The sequence below is a fragment of the Perca flavescens genome, chromosome 3 (assembly GCF_004354835.1).
Source record: "Perca flavescens isolate YP-PL-M2 chromosome 3, PFLA_1.0, whole genome shotgun sequence".
NCBI classification, from domain to species: domain Eukaryota; kingdom Metazoa; phylum Chordata; class Actinopteri; order Perciformes; family Percidae; genus Perca; species Perca flavescens.
Genome location: NC_041333.1, coordinates 43,187,637 through 43,201,452, shown reverse-complemented (window position 1 = coordinate 43,201,452; position 13,816 = coordinate 43,187,637). Strand labels below are relative to the sequence as shown.

Below are 13,816 nucleotides of genomic sequence, written 5' to 3'. Positions count from 1 at the left end.
TGTCTAAACTCCTGCATTCAGATATATTAGTATGCATGAATTTAAGTTCCTAAATGTTGTAGTTTTCCCCAGAATGAAGTGGTAGCTCGATGCTCTTCTACATCTCCTCGTCTTAATCCACATTAAAACATCCACAGGACCACACGGTGAAAGGTTAACTATTTACTTTAATACACAAGAACACATAGACCTCTGAACTACATTCAGACACAGCATCTCTGAGCTGGTGATGACGTCATGGAGCCCTCTGGTGATGATGTCATGGAGCCCTCTGGTGATGACGTCATGGCGCCCTCTGGTGATGACGTCATGGCGCCCTCTGGTGATGACGTCATGGCGCCCTCTGGTGATGACGTCATGGCGCCCTCTGGTGATGACGTCATGGCGCCCTCTGGTGACATCAGCAGGAACTACAAGCAGAGCTCCACCAATCATATTCACACATTAAAACATGTTTACAGATTTTATTAGTTTCATTTCTATGTTCTTATCTCACACACTCACCACACTTTATACATTACATGTTATTACATGTTATGTAATTATTTGGTAATACTTAATCAATAAACTCTTTTTTTAACACCATGTATTATTTACTTGAATAATGACTGATACCCCATGTAGTGTGTGTGTGTGTGTATGGTTTATGTGTGTCTAAAGCTCCGTTGGTACAGTGAATATAAACTCTCCACTGAAGAACAGCTGATGGAAATATAGTTATTTGGAGATAAGGTTACTGTTATTGTGATGTAGTATTCTATTATATGAAGTATTGTATATTGTTCCAACTAGTGCAGTGAGGTGTCTGAATGAATGGAGGAGTAAACGGTGTGATTGTTTTTAAATGGATTGAGGACAGACATCTTTAAACAGCTGGAGTCTGTGTGGACTCTCAACACACCATCCTCTGATAGAATCACAACAGTTTTCACCCTGAACTGAAATACACTCCTGCTCTTTATTTTCTGCTGCTAAAGTTGTTATTTTCTACCTTATTACCCCACTGGGACCCTGACTTCTACCAATCAGTACTCTGGTACAGGTCTACTGATGCCCCGTCTTCTGTTGTCTGTTGTCTGTCCTGTCCCTGGTCTGTCTTAAAGGCTCTACTTTAAGTAGTAATTACACTTCATGTGGAGTCTGTAATGTGTGGACACTAAATGTAGCCTGTCTCGTATGTTGTTTTTTATATAATGTAGTTTTTATATATTTTAAATGTGTAACACCACTTGATCCATGGTGAAACGTTGTTCTGCTTCACTATATACAGTATATATATATATGGATGAAATGACTATTAAACCCACTTGACTTGACATACTTTAGATGTAAAAACTAATCCATTCCCTGTGTTATTACATGTTAACTGTCAGTCTGTGTGTTACTATATCTGGTAATGCTGAGCCTCTCTGGGCCCCTCCTCTTGTTTCCTGTTTAAAGTTTACTTTCACTTTACACAGTTTGTGTCACAGCTTTTTCTCTCGGTGTGGAGCTCCAGCTGAAGGTAATTTAACTCTAATGTCTCTAATGTTTTAATATATATATACAGTAGATATATATCTAATATCTGTAATGTTTTAATATATATATATAATGTGTGTAATGTTTGACTGGTGAAGTCCAGCTGTGGTTAGTTTAGTTTAAGAGAAACCAACTCAACTGGACTCGTGATTCATTAAAACAAAGATCTGCCGCCATGTTGTCTGGGTATCTGGGAGTGTTTCTGTCTCATACATCCTTTATTTCTGTCTTATACATCCTTTATTTCTGGCTTATATGGATCCTTTATTTAAACATTGGACATTTAGCAGCAAGGACAATAAATAAGGGAAGCTCTCCGTTTCTGTACCGTCTGTAGTCCTACCGCGTGGGGGGTTAAAATATACTTTAATTTAAACTCTTTAAACATCATCTGTCTGTTTAAATTACGTTTTGTTTCAGAGAAAGTTAAACATAATGAAAGTGTTTGAACTCATTTCTAAAGGTGGTAAAAAATAGTTTCATTTTGTGTGAGTGTGTGTGCGTGTGAGTGTGTGTCTGTGTGTGTGTGTGTGTGAGTGTGTGTGTGTGTGTGTGTGTGTGTGTGTGTGTGTGTGTGTGTGTGTGTATGTGTCTATTAACCTCTATAGATGTGTGGAAAGTCCCTTGTGTTGCATTCACGTGACAAAGGAAGAACAACCCCTGTCTGTGGACACTTTTAAAGAAGAGTTTAAAACTCTTTTGTTCAGGCAGGCCTTCTTAAGTTGTCTTTAGGCTTTGCAGATTTTATTTTGCACTGACCTGCTCTTTTAGCTGTTTTTTATGTGTATTTTACGTATGTATTTTATCGCTTGTATTTTTATTTTTTTTGCATTCTGTATTTAATGCGTTTTAATGTGGTTTCTGTAGCACTTTGAGATTCTTTAATGAAAAGTGCTTTACAAAGAAAATGTATTATTAATATTTATTATTAACAAACACAAACTGCAAGTAAGTATCTGTTTGGTACTTTAACACCACGTTAGTCTTTGGTCTCTTCAGGGTTAGTTTCTGGCTCTGTAATGTTAAATATAATGTTTCTACTTCACTTCTTATTTCCTGAGAAAGTGATAAGGACTTTCCTCTGGGACCTTTCAGAATAAATGTAGTGACTTAAATGCCTCTGTTACTGTTGTAGTGATGTGTGGAGGAGGATGCACAGGACAGAAAGGTGAGACTGGTGGTCATAATGGAGTCTTGTCTCCAATAGAGGACAGAAAGATGACATTAGTCCTGGAGTCTTGTCTCCATTAGAGGACAGAAAGATGACATTAGTCCTGGAGTCTTGTCTCCATTAGAGGACAGAAAGATGACATTAGTCCTGGAGTCTTGTCTCCATTAGAGGACAGAAAGATGACATTAGTCCTGGAGTCTTGTCTCCATTAGAGCACAGAAAGATGACATTAGTCCTGGAGTCTTGTCTCCATTAGAGGACAGAAAGATGAGATTAGTCCTGGAGTCTTGTCTCCGTTAGAGGACAGAAAGGTGACATTAGTCCTGGAGTCTTGTCTCCGTTAGAGGACAGAAAGATGACATTAGTCCTGGAGTCTTGTCTCCATTAGAGGACAGAAAGATGACATTAGTCCTGGAGTCTTGTCTCCGTTAGAGGACAGAAAGATGGCATTAGTCCTGGAGTCTTGTCTCCGTTAGAGGACAGAAATATGACATTAGTCCTGGAGTCTTGTCTCCGTTAGAGGACAGAAATATGACATTAGTCCTGGAGTCTTGTCTCTGTTAGAGGACAGAAAGATGACTTTAGTCCTGGAGTCTTGTTTCCGTTAGAGGACAGAAATATGACATTAGTCCTGGAGTCTTGTGTCCGACAGCTAGCAGATAGTGAGGAGATATTTTTTACAGTGTGTTTAGGGGACAGGCAGCTAGCAGATAGTGAGGAGATGTTTTTTACAGTGTGTTCAGGGGACAGACAGCTAGCAGATAGTGAGGAGGTTTGCTGTATGTAACAAAAAATGAGAGAAAAGTAGTTCAAACTAATATCATTCATATGTAATGCAATCATATCTGACAGATATTGTAAAGTTTCATTATTAAATACTTCACTGAAATTATGTATATGAATTTATTTGAATTTTTATTGAATTGCATTTCTGCTTCCTTTAATTCAAGTTGTAATTCTAGATCCTGTTGATGACATGAATTTAAATTCAATTAAAATTGGAATTTAGGAGTCATTCTCAATTCAATTCTGAATTGTGCACAAGCCTCACACACACACACCTACACACACACACACACACACACACACACACACACACACACACACACACACACCTTCTCATAGAGCACCGTACCATGCAGACTGAATCAATTCAATTCAATTTCAATTCAATTCAATTCAATTCAATTTTATTTATAGTATCAAATCATAACAGTGTTATCTTGAGATACTTTACAGATAGAGTAGGTCTAGACCACACTCTACAATTTACAAAGCCCCAACAATTACAGTAATTCCCTCAAGAGCAAGCATTATAAATGGCTATTGCGACAGTGGCGAGGAAAAACTCCCTCTTGGGAAGAAACCTCGCAGACCCAGACTCTTGGTAGGCGGTGTCTGACGGGCCGGTTAAAAGTGCGAAGGCGATAATAGTCGCATTGAAAATAGCGGAACAGTGATTTTGAAGGTAGTCGTTGTAGTTCGTGTCACTGCAGGACGTTGTGGGATGAAACGTGGCGCTGCAGAGCACGGGGGGGTGCAGCAGACGCAGCAGGACGCGGCCGGGTGTTGAAGGGAATCGCAGAGCATAGCTCTGCGAAGAAGAAACATAAGGACTCCGGGGAGTAAACTCCCCAGAGCTAGATTAGTAACAAGCATTTCTGGGACAGGATGCATACAAAAGGAAACAAATGAAAACATTGATGAGAGGCTGTACTGACCTGCCCCCCTCAACTCTCACTATATTATTGATTATATGATCAATAAATCTGATGACTATGAAGAGAAGCAGGTGGGCCGGGTTAGGCGGACGCTGCACCTCCTCACTCCACCATAGACCCATATCTAACCTAACTATAAGCTTTATCAAAGAGGAGAGTTTTCAGTTTACTCTTAAATGAGGCGATGGTGTCTGCCCCCTGAACCCAGACTGGGAGCTGGTTCCACAGGAGAGGAGCCTGGTAGCTGAAGGCTCTGGCTCCCAGTCTAGTTTTGGAGACTCTAGGAACCACCAGTAACTCTGCATTCTGGGAGCGCAGTGCTCTAGTGGGACAATAAGGAACTAAGAGCTGTTCTAGATAGGATGGTGCTAGACCATTTAGGGCTTTGTGGGTCAGGAGAAGGATTTTAAAGTCAATCCTGTATTTTACAGGAAGCCAATGCAGAGAAGCTAAAACAGGAGAAATATGATCTCTTTTCTTAGTTCTTGTGAGAACACGTGCTGCAGCATTCTGGATCAGCTGGAGAGTCTTAAGGGACTTATTTGAGCAACCTGACAGTAGGGAGTTACAATAGTCCAGCCTGGAAGTAACGAATGCATGGACCAGTTTTTCCGCATCGTTTTGAGACAGGATATTCCTAATTTTGGCAATGTTACGAAGATGAAAAAAGGCTGTTCTTGAGGTTTGTTTTAGATTGGCATTAAAGGATATATCCTGATCAAAAATAACTCCTAGATTTCTGACAGTAGTGCTGGAGGCCAGGACAACACCATCCAGAGTAGCTATATCTTTAGATAATGAAGTTCGGAGGTGTTTAGGACCCAGCACAATAACTTCAGTTTTGTTACAGTTTAACATCAGAAAATTATAGGTCATCCAGGATTTTATATCTTTAATACATGCTTGAAGTGTAGCTAAAACTGGTCCAAGCACTGAGCCTTGTGGAACGCCATGCATAACCCTCGCGTACTTAGAGGATTTATCATTAACATTAACAAATTGAGATCGATCAGAATAAAATTAAAATTAAATAAGACTTAAACCACCTTAGTGCAATTCCTTTAATTCCGACTAAGTGTTCCAATCTCTGTAACAGGATTGTATGGTCAATTGTGTCAAAAGCAGCACTAAGATCTAATAAAACAAGAATGGAGACAAGTCCTTTGTCTGCAGCAGTTAGAACGTCGTTAGTAATTTTCACCAGTGCCGTCTCTGTGGTATGATGCTTTCTAAATCCTGATTGAAAGTCTTCAAATAAGCTGTTGCTATGGAGAAAATCACATAACTGATTAGCAACTACTTTCTCAAGGATCTTTCAGAGAAACGGAAGGTTAGATATAGGTCTATAGTTTGCTAAGACCTCAGGATCGAGGGTGGGTTTTTTCAGAAGAGGTTTTATCACAGCTACTTTAAATGACTGCGGTACATAACCTGTTAATAGAGACATATTGATCATATCTAGTAGAGAGGTGTTAACCACGGGTAATGCTTCTTTGAGTAATCTCGTTGGGATGGGGTCTAAGAGACAGGTAGATGGCTTTGCTGAAGATACCTTTACCATTAGTTGTTGAAGGTCTATAGGATCAAAACGATCTAAGTAAATATCAGGTCTAGTCGTTCTTTCTTGCAGTCCTGCGTTGAAAGGTGAACGATTAGAAGTTGAGGGCAAAAGGTGATGAATTTTATCTCTAATTGTTGTAATTTTATCATTAAAGAAGCTCATGAAGTCATCACCATTCAGAGCTAGAGGTATCAAAATTGAAGATGACTGACTGTCTGTCAGCCTGGCTACAGTGCTGAAAAGAAACCTTGGGTTGTTCTTGTTTTCTTCTATTAATGATGAGTAATAGTCTGATCTGGCATGTCTGAGGGCCGTCCTATAGGTTTTCAAACTGTCTTGCCAATCCAAACGAGACTCTTCCATTTTGATGGGCGCCATTTACTTTCAAGTTTTCGCGAGTTTTGCTTTAATTTACGAGTTTGGGAGTTATACCAAGGTGCTAGTTTCCTTTGCTTCATCTTCTTTTTTTGAGTGGAGCAACAGAGTCTAAAGTAGTCCGTGGGCAGGCCGTAACACCATCTACACAATTGTCGATTTGAGAGGGACTAAAGTTTACATAAAGGTCCTCTGTTGTATTAAAACAAGGTAATGAGTTTAGTGCTGTTGGAATGTCTTCCTTAAATTTCGCTATAGCACTGTCAGATAGGCATCTAGTATAGCTTTTTTTTTTATCTAATGTCGTATAATCGGGTATGAAGAATTCAAAGTAATTAAGAAATGGTCTGATAATAAAGGATTTTCTTGGGAATACTAATACATCTTCAATTTTGATACCATATGCCAGCACGAGGTCGAGGGTGTGGTTAAAACAGTGCGTGGCCTCATGCACACTCTGACTGAAGCCAATAGAATCTAGAAGTGAGTTGAAAGCAGTAGTAAGGCTATTGCTGTCAACGTCCACATGGATATTAAAATCACCTACAATAAGTACTTTGTCTGATTTAAGTACTACACATGATAAAATCTCTGAGAATTCAGATAAAAATTCAGAATACGGACCTGGAGCTCGGAAGACAACAACAAATATAATTGGCTGTACTGATTTCCGTGTTGGATGTTGAAGATGAAGAACAAGACTTTCCAACAAGTTATAATTTAGTTTGGGTTTAGGGTTAATTAACAGGCTTGAATCATATATGGCTGCAACTCCCCCTCCTCGGCCTGAGCCTCTAGGAATTTGAGTATTAATATGACTGGGAGGAGTCGCTTCATTTAGACTAACATATTCTTCATGGCCTAGCCATGTTTCAGTAAGACAGAATAAATCAATTTGATTATCAGATATCAATTAATTTACTAGTACTGCTTTAGAAGACAGAGACCTGACATTTACTAATCCACATCTAATTTTCCTATCCTTTTCTATCATTGCAGTGGTAGTTTTAATTCCATTTAGGTTGTTAAGTATTGCCCCTCTATTCACCACTTTGTGTGGTCTGTTGTTGATTATAATTGGAATAGTACTAGTACTACATGTTACTGGAATAGTACTAGTACTACACGTTACTGGAATAATAATAGTACTACTTGTTATCCTGCAGAAAACATTTTCAGAATCACCCACTTGTATAGCGCTATCAGGATCAATACCTGGGGGACATGAATCTGTGATATTTTCTACATAATGTCAATACTTGCCTTCTGTCAGTGTGGTCGTTATGTTGTCAGATAGCAGCCTGGCTCCGTGTCGGTTTGGGTGGAGACCATCACGCTTCAGCAGGTTGGGCATCTCCCAGAACAAGTTGAAGTTGTCGACATAGGGAATGTTCAGGGAAGTGCAGAGTGGTTCCAGCCAGGTGTGGAGCCAGAACAGTCTGGACCATCTCTCCGCACCCTTCCTGTAGGTAGGTAGAGGCCCAGAGATGACAATCCGCTTACCTGTGCCCATCAGGGTGGTGATGAGAGTGGTGAAGTCTTCCTCGAGTGCTATCGACCGTCTCTCTCTGATGTTGTTTGTGCCCACATGCACGATGATGTTGTCGACCTTGGCGTGGCGGGCGAGGATGCCGGGAAGTTTGTGCTGGATGTCACGGACCTTGGCACCAGAGAAGCAGTAGACCTTGGAGGGACCGCTAGGTAAAGGGGGAATGTGGAGGTCCCTGACCATGGAGCTTCCGATGACCAGCGTGGAGGTTGATGAGTCCGAGGGGGGAGAGTCCGCCCCTCAATGGGCGCGTCGACTGTGTGGATGGACCAGGATGAGCTGCGTGGGGATGTGGCAGAGAAGGGAACTCCTCGTCGTTCATCAGAATGCTGTAGCAGTTTTCTAGTCGTAGGGGTTGGGCTGGGGCTGAGCGCTGTCCTGACCGCCTGCTCTGGTGCTTGCTTACACGCCATGGCTCAGGCTGGTGTGGAGTGGAGCTGGTCAGCAGAGCTGGCTGGGTCCTCGGCAGAAGCCGAGGAGAGACAACAGGGTTAGAGGTTGTATTAGTGCGTGGTGGGGTGAGAGTATTGCAGGGCATAGTGGAATCAAGACATCCGACAGTGTATGTGTGAGGGGAACTTCCAATGATAATGGAGTCGAGGAACTCTTCACTTGCCTTGATCTGGTGGAGAGTCGATATTCTGGCTTCAAGTTCCACTATCTTCTGGCTGAACAGGAGGCACGAGTCACAGCCAGGTGAACAGCTGAGGGAGGGCATCGTGTAGGTTGCTAGTTTAGCTAGTAGCAGCGTTGATGGAGGCCTTCTCCTAAAACCTAAAAACCTTCATAAGTCGAAATACAATGCAAGTGCTCCTGCTTGTGTTAGCAAGCTGTGGATAGCCCGTTACTGCTACCAAAATATAGAATAGATTTCCCAGGAGGCAAAATCCTGAGTGGTTCGCTTTAACTCCCGCTAGCAGGCAGGCTAACTAGCCGTTAGCACAACAAATACCTAGACGTTAGCTAACGGAGTGGAGGAAAGTTTTGCAAACAACGGAGAAACTGCGGCCAGACAGGTCCGGTTAAAATACAGCTAAACGGTGTAATCACAGGGTCAGTACATTAATGTGGAGTATCATTTCTTTTATTGTCCATGTTATTCATGTGGATTTGTTATTTTATCATCCTGTTTGTGATGTATGTGTATGTTGTGTGTGATGTCTTTAAAGCGCCCATATTCTGCTCATTTTCAGGTTCATAACTCTATTTTAAGGTTGTACCAGAATAGGTTTACATGGTTTAATTTTCTAAAAACACCATATTTTAGTTGTACTGCACAGATCTCTCTCTCTCACTGCTGCAGCTCCTCTTTTCACCTGGTTTCTGTTTTAGCTACAGAGTGAGACCTCTTTTCTTCTTCTTCTTCTGTACTATCTTTGATTAAACTCGCACATGCTCAGTAGCTCATATGTAGATCATGTCAGCTAGCTAACTCTAGAGACAGTAAAAGAAAGGCTGTTTCTCCAACTTTGGTCAGTTCCAAGGCAGGATCAGCTGGTAGACTTCTTCTTAACCAGGGAGCACATGGAAGTAGTTCTTTTGGAGATTATGGTGAACTTGTGTGTGTTGTAGCAGTGCTTTGCTATTGAGAACGACGTAGCATGCTAACGCTAACGCTACGAGCTAACGGTTATGGTTGGCCAGCTCATTTCGGACTGTGACGTCACAGTCCGAGCCGATTTTGAACAGCTCACCAGGAGACTGAAGGCAGGACTCATTCAGAAACCAGATCTCACTCAAAACACCATGGATGGATTTATTTCAAAGTTTGTATGTGTGTGGAAGCACCAGAGACACAAAAGAACACCCCAAATCACCAGAAAAGAAGTGCTTTTTTCATAATATGGGCACTTTAAAGTGTAAAGTGCAGGTTTACCACCACAACCAATTGATGTGTAAATAAAGTGCTCAATATGTATATATTTAAACATTTATCTCTTAAAATGCATTAAAATAACAGAATTTTGATATAAAGAACATACAAAACAATGGTGGGCGGTTCTTGTCTTTATGTGTAATAAGCACATTGCATTATCTTCGTGAAAAAAATAACATGCAATTTCTACTTTAAGCTACTGGAACCTTGAATTTCCCCTTGGGGAGTATCTATCTCTCCATCTTTTTCAGACAATTGGAACAACACTTAAGATGGCTGCGGGTATGTGCTGAGGGGGAGTGCTGAGGGGAAGTGCTGAGGGGGAGTGCTGAGGGGAGTGCTGAGGGGAAGTGCTGAGGGGAAGTGTTGAGGGGAAGTGCTGAGGGAAGTGTTGAGGGAAGTGTTGAGGGGGAGTGCTGAGGGAAGTGCTGAGGGGAAGTGTTGAGGGGAAGTGCTGAGGGGAAGTGTTGAGGGGAAGTGTTGAGGGGAAGTGCTGAGGGGAAGTGCTGAGGGGAGTGCTGAGGGGGAGTGCTGAGGGGAAGTGTTGAGGGGAGTGCTGAGGGAAGTGCTGAGGGGAAGTGCTGAGGGGAAGTGTTGAGGGGAAGTGCTGAGGGGAAGTGTTGAGGGGAAGTGCTGAGGGGAAGTGCTGAGGGGAAGTGCTGAGGGGAAGTGTTGAGGGGAAGTGCTGAGGGGGAGTGCTGAGGGGGAGTGCTGAGGGGGAGTGCTGAGGGGAAGTGTTGAGGGGGAGTGCTGAGGGGAAGTGCTGAGGGGAAGTGCTGAGGGGAAGTGTTGAGGGGAAGTGCTGAGGGGAAGTGTTGAGGGGAAGTGCTGAGGGGAAGTGCTGAGGGGAAGTGAAAGAGATGTTGAACCACTAATGTAACGCAGCCCCAGGCTCATGAGAGAAGGAAAGGAGAGAGTTCAGTCAGTTGAGACTCCATTTCTAGTGGAGAGAAGAGAGCAGGAGGAGGACACTGAAGGCTGAGGCAGGGTGAATGTTAATCCAACATTTATTATGTTACTGTTAGCTTTCAGCTCTGACTTCATGTAGGGCCTTATGGAATCTGTCTTATAGCTTTTTAAATTCTCTATATCATGATTCCCACCATGACAACTGACTGAGTGCTGGCTGGTTTTATATCCTACTGTATACTCTGTGTGTGTGTTACTTCCTGATCGTTGCTTCCTGTTTTTGACTCCTGAACAAACTTGATTTCTTTTAAATGTTGTGAGCTCACAGTCAGTGTTCCTGTTTGACCTCTCAGACTGACTTCAGATCAGAAGATGGGTGGCTCTCTGTCTATGTGGAGTGACTGGTCCAAAGATCCTCCTCCAACCTTCAGTAATGAACCTGGACCCTCAGACACAAAGTAAGACCACTGATAATAACTCATTTTATGAATCAGTTGCCAATGCCACGTTGTTGTTGTTACACATTCACACATTTGTTCCATCTTCCTCTTTGTATCTGTGACAGCTGTCAGTGACCCAGAAAACTCTATAATCTAATCTAAGAGGACTAATACACACTTTAAATCCTCCTAATTATTGACAGTAGCAGCAGTTTGTGTGTTTAGAGCTTCATAAAGGCCTAAAAAAAGAGCATTTATCAAAGATTGAAGCAATATGAATAAAAAGCTGTTGGTGTTTGCAGAGTTGAGGACAACAGACAGAGAGCAGAGTCTGTAGTATCTGGCTGTCTGTCTATGAAGAGTGATCGGTCCAAAGATGATCCTCCACTCTTCAGTAATGAACCTGGACCCTCAGACACAAAGTAAGAGACTGTTTTACTGTCAGCTGACCTGATTTAGATGAAGACTAAATGTTCTGCTAAAAGATTAATATTCATGATGCAGAACTATTAGTTCAGTTACTGTTTCTAACTCAGATGGATCTCTTCTGGCTTTTAAAGCTGAAGGTTGAAGTTACTGTAAAGAGTGTTTTTAACTATTTAAATCTGAAAATGTTCGTCAAATGTGGTATTTCTGTTCTCAAAACAAAAACAAAAACTGCCTCTATCATTTTAGTGATGAAGAAATGTTTTCACAGAAAGAGGAAGAGGAGTGATGTTTCTGAGGAGGAGCAGCCGTCCAGATCCAGAACCAGAGCTGGACTGCAGACAGCCAATCAGAGCAGCTCTGACCAAAGTAAGTCTGTCCATCTGTCTGCTGATGTCTTCATGTCTGAACACACCACTGGTTGTTGTAATACTGAGACATGTGTTGAGTCAGACAGCACAGACTAGGGCTGCACAACATATCATTTATTATCGATGATTAGTGTTAACTAATGCAATATACACATCAAGAAAGATGCTCAGATTACTTTCTGTTAATTACAAGGATAATTTAAGTAACTTCAAAATTAAACTGTCATTCTTTTTTGTCTTTTATATTCATTTCCATTTGTTTAATAAAAGAAAGTTGGAAATCATTTCCTTTCATTTGTTTTTAACTCAACAAGCGTTGTTTTGTAGTACTTTAGCAGAATACTGAAAGCAGCAGAACTGAGAACACTTCATGTTTGTGTGATGATTATGTATATATATATATATATATATATATATATATATATATATATATATATATATATATATATATATATATATATATATATATATATCAATATTCAACAAAGTTATAGCCTGACATGTATTTTCCTTATATATCATGCTGCACTAGCGAAGACATTTAACATGAATATTGTTACAGTTTACGTCCATCTGAAATTTAACTGGATTGATTTCATATTGGTAATAAAATAATTATCAGATTGTCATCTTTTCTCTTTCTTGTTCTGTCTCTCACCTTTGTCTTTTTTTTTAGTGAATGTTGGTCATCAGAAACATAAGATCAGGCTGAAGGAGACATTTGAACGTGTGACTGAAGGAGCTGAAACAGGAAGTAGAACCCTCCTCAACAGGATCTACACTCTCCTCTACCTCATAGAGGGACAGAGTGAAGAGGTTAATACCCAACATGAGGTGAGGCAGCTCGAGACAGCTTCCAAGAAGAAGACCCTCCATGACTCTCCAATCAAGTGCTGTGACATCTTTAAAGCCTCACCTGACCAACAGGAACACATCAGAGTGGTTCTGACGAGCGGCGTCGCTGGTGTTGGAAAAACCTTCTCAGTGCAGAAGTTCTGTCTGGACTGGGCCGAGGGTTTGGAGAACCAAGATATCAGTCTGGTGATTCCTCTTTCCTTCAGGGAGCTGAACTTGATCAGAGATGAGCAGTACAGTCTTCTGGAGCTGCTCCGTGTTTTCCATCCAACATTACAGGAGGTCCCAGCAGAGCAGCTCGCTGGCTCTAAACTTCTCTTCATCTTTGATGGCCTGGATGAAAGCAGACTTTACCTGGATTTCAACAACAATGAGGCTGTTTCTGATGTCACACAGAAGTCATCGGTCAACGTGCTGTTGACAAACCTCATCCAGGGAAGCTGCTTCCCTCGGCTCTCGCCTGGATAACTTCCCGACCTGCAGCAGCCAATCAGATCCCTCCTGTGTGTGTTGACAGGGTAACAGAAGTACAAGGCTTCACTGATGCCCAGAAGGAGGAGTACTTCAGGAAGAGAGTCAGTGATGAAGAGCTGTCCAGCAGAATCATCTCCCACATCAAGACCTCCAGGAGCCTCCACATCATGTGTCTGATCCCAGTCTTCTGCTGGATCACTGCTACAGTTCTGGACCACATGTTGACTACAGACCAGAGAGGAGAGCTGCCCAAGACCCTGACTGACATGTACTCACACTTCCTGCTGGTTCAGACAAAGAGGAAGAAGCTCAAGTATGCTGAGGGACATGAGACGAGTCCACAGGAGCTGACGGAGGCTGACATGGAAGTTCTTCTGAAGCTGGGGAGGCTGGCGTTTGAAGAGCTGGAGAAAGGAAACATCATGTTCTACCAAGAAGACCTGGAGCGCTGTGGTCTGGATGCCACAGAGGCCTCGCTGTACTCAGGAGTTTGTTCAGAGATCTTCAAAAGAGAGATTGTGATCTTCCAGAAAACAGTCTACTGCTTCGTTCATCTGAGTGTTCAGG

At 41.9% G+C, this 13,816-nt stretch overlaps 2 protein-coding genes across 2 annotated transcripts in view; one reads left to right on the top strand and one right to left on the bottom strand.

Annotated features, from left to right (window-relative positions):
• The window catches only part of LOC114552326 (NACHT, LRR and PYD domains-containing protein 5-like), a 484,575-nt gene that overhangs the window by 310,101 nt on the left and 160,658 nt on the right, over positions 1-13,816 (bottom strand). The window lies entirely within an intron of this gene.
• The window catches only part of LOC114552340 (protein NLRC3-like), a 211,249-nt gene continuing 208,318 nt past the window's right edge, over positions 10,886-13,816 (top strand). The window contains exons 1-2 of the mRNA XM_028573031.1: positions 10,886-11,141; positions 11,426-11,545. Coding sequence (XP_028428832.1) covers positions 11,056-11,141; positions 11,426-11,545 — 206 coding nt within the window. The 5' untranslated portion in view covers positions 10,886-11,055. The remainder of the gene's footprint in view (positions 11,142-11,425; positions 11,546-13,816) is intronic.